Source organism: Phocoena sinus, chromosome 13, assembly GCF_008692025.1.
Source record: "Phocoena sinus isolate mPhoSin1 chromosome 13, mPhoSin1.pri, whole genome shotgun sequence".
NCBI classification, from domain to species: domain Eukaryota; kingdom Metazoa; phylum Chordata; class Mammalia; order Artiodactyla; family Phocoenidae; genus Phocoena; species Phocoena sinus.
Genome location: NC_045775.1, coordinates 69659878 through 69669577, shown reverse-complemented (window position 1 = coordinate 69669577; position 9700 = coordinate 69659878). Strand labels below are relative to the sequence as shown.

Sequence of the window (9700 nt, the reverse complement as noted above, 5' to 3'; positions counted from 1 at the left end):
TATGTTGATGAATACTTAGGTTTATTCTGTACATTAGCCATTGTAAATAATGCAGCAATGAACATTGGAGTGTACCTATCTTTTCAAATTAGTGTTTTTCTTTTCTTCAGGTAAGCACCCAGAGGTGAATTTGCTGGATTACATGGCAGTCCTAGTTTTAATTTTGTGAAATAATGTTTTCCATAGTGGCTGTACCAATTACATACCCACCAACAGTGCATGAGTGCTCTCTTTTCTCCACCTCCTCACCAACACTTGTAATTTGTTGTCTTTTTGATGATACCCATTATGCCAGGTGTGAGGTGGTGCCTTATTGTGGTTTTGATTTACATTTCCATGATGGTTAGTGATGCTAAGCATCTTTTCATATGCTTATTGGCTGTCTTCTTTGGAAAAATATCTACTCAGATCCTCTGCCCATTTTTTAATCAGAGTACTTGATTTTTGTAGATGTTGAGTTGTATGAGTTCTTCGAGTATGTTGGACATTGACCCCCTATTGCAAATATTTTATCCCAGTAAGAAGGCTGTTTTTCTGTTTTGTTGATAGTTTCCTTCACTGTGGAAAAGCTTTTTATTTTGTCTTAGTCACATTTGATTATTTTTGCTTTTGTTTCACTTGTATGAGGAGACAGATCCATAAATATATTGTTAAGAAGGATGTCACAGGGCTACCCTGGTGGTGCAGTGCTTGAGAATCTGCCTGCCAATGCAGGGGACAGGGGTTCGAGTGGTGGTCTGGGAAGATCCCACATGCTGCAGAGTAACTAGCCCCATGAACCACAATTACTGAGCCTGTGCGTCTGGAGCCTGTGCTCCACAACAAGAGAGGCTGCGATAGTGAGAGGCCCGCACACCGCAATGAGGAGTGGCCCCCCACTTGCTGCAACTATAGAAAGACCTTGCACAAAAACGAAAAGCCAACACAGCCATATATAAATAAATAAATAAATAAATAAATATTTTTTAAAAAGGCAAAATTGCTTTAAAAAAAAAAAGAACGATGTCACAGACTATACTCCCTATGTTTTTCTACTAGCAGTTTTATTGTTTCAGGTATTAAATGCAAGTTTTTTATCCATATTGATTTCAATTTTGTATATGTGTGAGAAAGCAGTCCTGTTTGATTCTTTTGCATGAAGCTGTCAGTTTTCCAACACCAGTGTTGAAGACACTGTCTTTTTCCCACTGTATATTCTAGACTTCATTGTTGAAGATTAATTGACCATATAAGCATGGGTTTAGATTAAGGCTGTCTATTCTGTTCAATGGACCTATATGTCTGTTTTTTTTGAGTCCAATATTCTTTTCATCACTGTTGCTTTGTAGTAAAGTTTGGGATCGCGGAATGCCATACCTACTGTTTGCTTCTTTCTTAAAACAGTGACAACTCCCAATGATCTGCATGTCAGTCCATTTCTTCTTGACTATATTTTATAAAAGTCATGATCCAAGGTGGATTGCCCATTAAAGAAAAAGAATAGATACTTCACGATCCTTCACAGCAAATGATTTCAGAACTGCATTCTATAATAAATAGCATGAGACCACAGTAAGGCTGCTTGTGTCATACCATCAGAAGGAATGGACAGTACAGTGTGTGGGGAAGCAATGACTTTGTATAACACAACCCAATTCCTAAGGGAACAGGGCCTACATACTCATCACAAATACACTGGTGGGAATGTACATTCAGTCATTATCCAAGGAAATTGGATGAAACTTGACAGAGGCACTCCTAGATTCTTCCCATACAAACTTCTTCCTCAGAGTCTTGTTATAAGACAAGAGCACAAAAGCAGGTAAGTTTGGAATAGGATATTTATTACTGTTCTCCAAGACCTCAGGCCATGGCATTCACACACACACACACACACACACACACACACACACACACACACAAATGCCTGAAATGAGGTCAAGAGACAGGGAAGGCCAGAATGAGGTGGTCAGATTGGGGGTGTGGGGAGGATTCCCCTTTCCGGGATGGGTCTTCACTCTTGGTTCCAAGTCCATGATGAGCTGCACACCAGACTCAGGCTACTGACTTCCATTCTGATTTAGCCCTTGAACTTGCAGACATAGGGTAAGTTCACATAACAGTTATAATCTCTCCACTTCAGATAGCCTGAAGAGACAGAAGAGCTCAAGTGAATGGGGCTGGTGGAGCTTGAGAAACCAATGGGGACGCATCCAGATTCTGGCCTAGGACTCAAAGTCTCTCCCTCAAATTCACCAGGGTCCCACTCCAGGGGAAAGAGAGAGAAAGAAAGAAGAGGTGAGAGACAGACCAGCAGTTCCATCCCAGGGGGATTCTCTGAAGACCAGACCCAGAAATAAGGGATGAGGGGATGGAAAAGACTGGGCAGAAGTGACCTCCTCTGTTTCATACCTGAGCTTCTGGACAGGCTCCCACAATAGCCAGGGGATGAGCTGGTGGAGGGATCTGTCTCCCAGGCAACGTAATTGAGCACATCAGTGCTACTCCACTCCCATCCACTGCCATCGGGCTCAGAGCCCTATAGAGCAGAGGATGGAGTCAGGTGAGGTGGAAAGGCCTTTAGAGGTCTCCTGGCGTGATTCCCTCAGCTGGAACACCTGCTACCCTCCCCAGCCTCATGGAATTAGTTCTGCTCTACCAGGTGATGCCCCACAGCTCTCCTCTGGAAAACACTCCCTAACTCTTTGCTTCTATTGGCAAATTCAAAAGTCAATAATCACAAAGATGAATAGAACCCCTCAGAGTAACTTGACACTGTGTGAACTACACTTGGTGGTACATTTATGATTACCCTCTGAACCTCCAAGACAACATATGTTTTATAAGGGAAAAGTGCATCAATCCTAAATACACGTTTAGCACTTGCTAAGGGCAGCATGTGCAGACTCAGGGATGCACAGCAAACTGAATCAAGGCGTGGTGTGTGAATTGTGTAAAAGCTTGACAAGAGGCAGATTAACCTTAGCTGGAGACTGGAGACCTGCACAGAACTCAGCTCTGCAGCTGGTCTCAAGGCCCTCCATTCTCCAATTACCCCCTTGATCTCCGAGCTCTAGGGATCTCTACATTATTTCCAAGGCAGGCACAGGGGACAGCGAGCAGGCCTGGGTGGCCATAGCATCCTGGGAGGTAACAGACTAGAGAGGATGTAAGTGTACCTCTGTGGGGTCATGGAGCCCAATCCAGACGTCTGAGACGGTTTTCAAGTTGTTCTTGACCAGGGCGGCCACGAAGGATCCCTCAGCCCCACTGAGCACTGACACAAGTTGTCCTGAGGATCTCTTCTGGCAGGCCATCTGTGTGGAGAAGGGAGAGACTAGGGAGGAGCTTGAGACCCTCACTGAGGGAAGGGCAGGGACAAGGTAGGTGAGAAGGGGTTGTGTTTGCAAAAGATGAGGTGCTCATTCTCACCCTCAAGAAACTCTAGAGAATGGAACTCCCGGCCCCCAAACCCTGTCTCTAATTTTCTTCTCCTTACCAGCCCGAACTGCAAATCCCAGCACTCACGTTTGCATTCATCCAGGTTTTAGGTATTGTAAACAAGGCATAGCAGTAGAACGCATAGGCCATGGAGCCTCTCGGACAGCTGATCCGTGCAGAGGGCAGTTTCTTCTGGGAATCTTCCCCTAGCCAGGACGAAATAAAGGAGAGGCATGGGGCGAAATGGAGAGAGGGGATTGGAGTGGGGAGGTGACCTTGAGGAATATCTGTGGTGCCACAGCTTGAGACAGTGACACCAAGCTCTTGACTGCCTGTCACCAATGCCAATATTTCCAGGAGTTTTTCTTAATCATAAAGTAGACCTAGTAATTGGGAGATGGTCTGTTTTCTTTTTATTCATCTGCCTTATTCAAAAGTCCAAGCCCTCTCCTCATCTTGGCTGACGGTTTCTACACTTTATCCTTCAGTCATTCTCCTTCTACTCATCTCATTACTGACACTCTATGCTTTCCCTCCTTAATATACCCACATAAATTAGACTCTACTGAAAATTGAGAATCGTCTCATCCCACTGTTACTGGACCACTGAGGTGCCTCCCACCACTAGTCACCCAGAAGGAAGGATGATGATGCAGGAATTGCAGGCAATGTTGTTGTGTGGGGATGTACCATTACCACGGGAGGCACACAGGAGCTTTCCTCCTCTTCTTGGCCCTGAGCAAACACTGGGAACCCAGTGCTAGAGGCAGAGAAGTCTCACCTTGGACTTGAGACAGGAGCATCAGGCAGGAGAGCAGTACCCAGGACAGGCTGGGGACACCCATGGAAGACATCATTTTGTCTGTGATGTGCAGAGACAACCAGAGAACTAAAGGAAGGGTGGTCAGAGAGAGACTATGAGAAACCCCCTGTTGTACCTCTTGTCATTTCCTCTGTCTAGTTCCCTAGGAATAAATCCATCTTGATGGCTTCCATCCCCTTCCATAGTTCTGGAAAGAATCTGAAAATCCATATATCCTACTACACCTGAGGCCTCCCAGGACTGCCTTTGCCTGCTCTCAGAGCTCCTGCATTCTCTGAGGACAGGGATCCTTGTATACCTTCCCTGAAATATGTGAGGTGAAACCCCTGTCAGGGGTGTCATCTTGTCTCAGCTCCTACTTACTTCTCTTGCGAGGGATCTGCACTGGTTTGTCGGGGCAGAAAAGACTGGGTTTTTATAAGAGGATTTGAGGGAGGGGCACTGAAATGAATAACAGGATCGGGGAGCCACGACAGGGGTCATGGGAAGGGCCTGGCTTTGGTTCAAGGAGATTCCCGCCATGGGGAGGAGTCTCTTCCCAGCAAAGCCTGGGAATTGCCACAGATATTGCCTGTTTCTCATTAACAGGTCAGCACTTTTTCCAGGAACAGGTGAAGTTTATTCTTTCCCCGACTCTTCCCTGATAGGCAACTGTGGCACAAAATGTGGTATTAACTTTTAAGGGGCACATCTACTGGAGTATTTCTTCTGGTTGTTGTCTCAAGTGCTCACTCCTGTAGGTATACACATGTATTTCTTTTAAATTGTTTGGTAGAATTAAATAAATGTTGGATGATAAGTGGAGGTGAGTATGAGAATGACAAGTGTCACAGGTAAGTGAGGTCAGAGAAGGAAATGAAAGTAAGAGGAGACGGTGGTTCAGGGTTGCCTCTTCTACATGGTAGCTAGGTTTAAAGCAACTTCATAATCATCTCACAACTCAATAGATGAGCCAAAATCTTAAGGAAAATGAAATGTGGAAACTTGCCTTGCTGATTTTCTGAGAGATGGAACTTCCTTGATGGATAATAATAATGTGATATAGTAAGAGGCAATGGAGGAATTTCAAGCCTAGGAGCACTAGAGTCAAATGATGCAGAATCAAAGGAAGAATGAGAGGGAGTTAAGCAAGGGTAAGAGCAAGAGTTGGATGAAATTGTAGACCTGATCCTACATTGCATGTAAGTTAGATCTCTACTTCATCAAGGTGCTCACTCCCCTGGGCTGCTGACAACTGCCTTGCAAACTATCATTTGGCTGTAGAAGAAGTGTCACTTCTTTTTGCATTCTACATGGAAGGGTGATCAGCTTCATGTGGGGATACTGAGAAAAATTCCTTATTCATGTTTACTTCTGAGTTGGCAATTTTGGCAAGGATGAGATACATACTAAGTGGCTCAGGTTTATTTTCGTCAGTCTGGGAATATGTTAAGCTGGAATTCTCTGCAGACCCTGACTCTCAAGTGGTTTTTATAGGCCAGCTTGTGTGAGGTGGAGTCAATGCAACTGAGCTTGTAATTGATTCATGTCCTCAGAATCCAAAAGTCAGTAGAACACACAAATAATCTAATAGGAAGGATAGGACAACCAACATATTCTTTTGTTACAAAGGAAAAATAACTTACTTCACAAAAAATATTTAAATGCAAAGCCATAACTATATTTAGAGCTCAGTGGAACTTCAAGTGTGAAAAAACAATATTTCATGGAAGTATAGATAGCATGAGTTGAGAAGTAATCTTGCTAAAGTAAAACAATTATTTGAGAAAAGGTAAATAATAGCAATCAGAAACACAGAATGGCCCATGCTTCTTGAATTGCTGAGAAACACAGTGTTGTGGGGAAAGATACCATTTAGATTAAAAGACTCTGAAAAGATATAACAATCTATCCTAGTGAGTAAATTGTAATAGGGTCTTGATTAATAAAGTATGCCTTTGGAGGACAATTGTGAAATATGAACTCATTTTTGATAATGACAGAATTTTCACATTTCTTTCTTGTGGTAAAACTGTCATAGTTAAATTGACAGGCATCCTGCCATCCAAATCCTTAAGGTGGGGGACTGAAACTTCCAACCGTCTCTTCACTCTAAATATGGGTGTGTCTTGCAAAGGAATATAAGAGCTCACCCAAGGCTCTGGGATGTGTCAGTGACCATATTCCCCAATCCTGGGAAAACTAAATGAGTGAAGGTAGCTCTGTAGCATATCATCCCAATTTGATGAATGAAGGCAATGGCAGCAGCCCCAGCCTGATCCATAGTCAGTAAGTGCACTGTTCCATTCTTCTTCCTCTATCAGAGCAAAACCACGTATTCATTAGCCATTGTCTTTAGAGTCACTCACATTGGTGGAGAGGGCTGGATTCATGGGGTAGAAGGAATGAGAAGAGGGCATTGCTGAATTTTTGACCTATTTTTCAAAAATTGACTTTTTTTTTGTTTTGTTTTGTGGTACGTGGCCTCTCACTGTTGTGGCCTCTCCCATTGCGGAGCACAGGCTCTGGATGTGCAGGCTCAGCGGCCATGTCTCTTGGGTCCAGCCGCTCTGCTGCATGTGGGATCTTCCCGGACCGGGGCACGAACCCGCGTCCCCTGCATCGGCAGGCGGACTCTCCACCACTGCGCCACCAGGGAAGCCCACATATTTTTTCTAAGTACAAGAAAAGAGGAAAAAATACCGAACTCCTATCAATTTGACTACTTGTAACTAAATTAAAAGTGATGACATTCCCTAGGGGAGGGTCACTCTCATGGGAGAGCCAGAAGACAGAAAGGGGAACAGGTAAACATTGTCCCCTCTAGGGAAGTGTCCTTTGTGTCATTTTTCTACCAAAATTTCAGAAATGACAAAAACCAAAAATCAAACACAAAATGTAAACAATCTTCCCCACTAAGAACCACAAGATGGACTCAATGATTTAATAAGAAAAAAATAACATTCCCTTAAGGAAATAATGTCCTTCTCTGTAACTCTCAGCACTGTGTTGCCAGGAGGGCTGAATGACTTGAGCATGAGGGAAAACTCTTGGCTTTCAGCTTCAAGAGGATTTAAGTTCTCAAGCAGATGGGATTTTGATCACATCAGCAGGTTGATGTGGGAAGCCTTGGGGTCTTTCCAGGGTTGGTCTGATTTTGTAACTCACCAGTGTATGACCTTTACCATCCTTTGTACAGCTTTAGCTCAACAATGGGTATAAGGTGGAAAAGGAAATGGACTGGAAGTTGGTAAACTAAATATTAATTTCTGCTATACCTCTTCTTAGCTATGTGTCTATGCTGCCCCTTTTTTTTAAGAGAGACAGCCTATCGATGCCCTTTCCAGCCCAGGAAGGTGATTTGCAAACACTGGCAGTTATTGAAAACACTTCCCCCTATCTATGTTTTTCTACCTTTAGCTTTATTAATACTTCATTCCTATTTTCCACTAGTCCCAAAATCTTTGCTGTGAGCTAAACCCTTGAACTCTCTTCCTGGTATCTGTTTTACGTGATTTCCCATTAGGATTAAATGATCTATAATGACACTTAGCTCTAACATTCTATAATACATGACATAAAACAAAAAGTGCTTGGAAAAGCATTAAACACTAACATTCTGAGTTACAGATCCAGGAAGTATTCAACTGAGTCATGATTTGTCTAGTACCATCAGACTATACCACAAATGACCCTACACTTATTTGCTCAGTTAAGCAGACTTAGTAGTCCACCAGAAGTCTTTAAGCAGTATTTTGAGCACCATGCCTTCTGGTTTCAGATGTGACTCCTGTGGTCTGAGAGCCAGATTTCAGTGGATGTGCGCCTGTGGTTCTGTGCTGGTGGCTTTGTGAGCACAAGCCCTGAGGCACACCCAGGATGATTGCCTGCATTCCCGTGGTTGAGGCTGGGCCAAGGGCAATGTCATCAACAGTCCTTTGTGAGGCCACACCAAGGGTGACAGGTGACACCACAGACCACACTTCCTAGTGGACAGCTCCTGCAGAGGAATACTAAGTGGCTCGTCTCCCAGCAGGATTGCTCCAGTCCTGCCTACCTCACACCAAAGCCTGAAAATGGATATGGGGGTTTCTATCCAACAACTGGGGAGCAGATCATGTCCCAACAGGGCTGTGACAACCACAGAGCAAAGAGGAGGCCCTGGTCAATGTTAAGTGCAGGCTCTGGTCACCACAACCACAATCACACCCCCTATCTAGGCGATCTGCCCAGCACACACTGAGGAAAGGTATGGAGGCATCCATATAAAACAAACAACCCTTACACCAAAAATGTGAGACTCATGCAGGTTACACAGTGATGCTCCCACTTAAAATTAGCTCTTCAAGACCACAGAGAGTCAGAGAAATATACAAATGAAAAAAAAAAAGTGTGAAAGCCATATATGAGATCTATGATATAATGTAAAGCACAAAAATCTATGCATAATAGGGGTCCCAAAAGGAGAAGAATGAGAAAAGGGGATTGAAAATATATTTGAAGACAGTATGGATGAAAAATTCCCAAAGCTAGAAAAGCAAACAGATATCCAGGTACAGGATGCACAGAGAGTCCTAAACAATATGAACATAATAGATCTACATCAAAACATATTCTACTTAAAATGACAAAATTTAAAGATAAAGAGAGGATTCTAAAGGCAGCAGAGAAAAATAAATAATTATAAGGGAACCCACATAAGGCTATCAATTGATTTCTCTACAAAAACGTTGTAGGCAAGAAGAAAGTGGCAAGATGTACTTGAAATCCACAAAGGGAAAACCTGAAACCTAGGATACTCTACCCATAAAGATAATTTTTTCAGTATAGGAGAGATAAACGATTTCTCAGAAAAGCAAAAACTAAAATAATACAGCAATACTAAACTAAATATTCCTAAAAGAAATATTGAGAGGTCTTTCTTTATAGAAAAGAAGTAAGAATCTAGAGGAAAGAGAATATCAAAATTGTAAAGTAAATCACTTAATTAAGCCAGTATACAGATTTAAAAAAAATAAGAAAAAAATTTGTGGAAACAATGATAACAACAATGAACCGCAAAAGAATAAACATGAAGATGTGAAAGAGGACATCCAAATCATGAAATGGTGGTCGGGGGGGAAGAAAATGTACATTATTTTTAAAGAATTTGTTTGAGTCTATATGATTACAAATCTAAAGCAAGTAGACATAGTAATGGGTTAATACACTTGAAAAACAGGGTAACCACAAATCAAAAACATACACTAGATTCACAAAAAAAAAAAAAAAAAAAAAAGAAGAGAACACACATATAATACAAAAGAAAAGCATCAAACCACAAAATGAAAAACCAAAAGAAAAGGAAAGTACCAAAGAAGAAATACAAAATCAACTGGAAAACAAGGTTTAAAATGGCAATAAAGTCATACTTAACAATAATTAACTTAAATGTCAATGGACTAAATGCTCCAATCAAAAGACATAGAGTGGCAGGTT

At 42.3% G+C, this 9700-nt stretch overlaps 1 protein-coding gene across 1 annotated transcript; it reads right to left on the bottom strand.

Annotated features, from left to right (window-relative positions):
* Positions 1 to 1944: 1944 nt before the first annotated feature.
* LOC116764494 (lithostathine-like) lies at positions 1945 to 4385 on the bottom strand. The gene is made up of 5 exons (XM_032653161.1): positions 4202 to 4385; positions 3508 to 3626; positions 3159 to 3296; positions 2392 to 2518; positions 1945 to 2127 (listed from the first exon to the last, which is right to left on the bottom strand). The coding sequence occupies exons 1-5, from the start codon at positions 4275 to 4277 to the stop codon at positions 2060 to 2062; spliced, it is 528 nt and encodes a 175-aa protein (XP_032509052.1). The 5' UTR covers positions 4278 to 4385; the 3' UTR covers positions 1945 to 2059.
* Positions 4386 to 9700: the final 5315 nt, after the last annotated feature.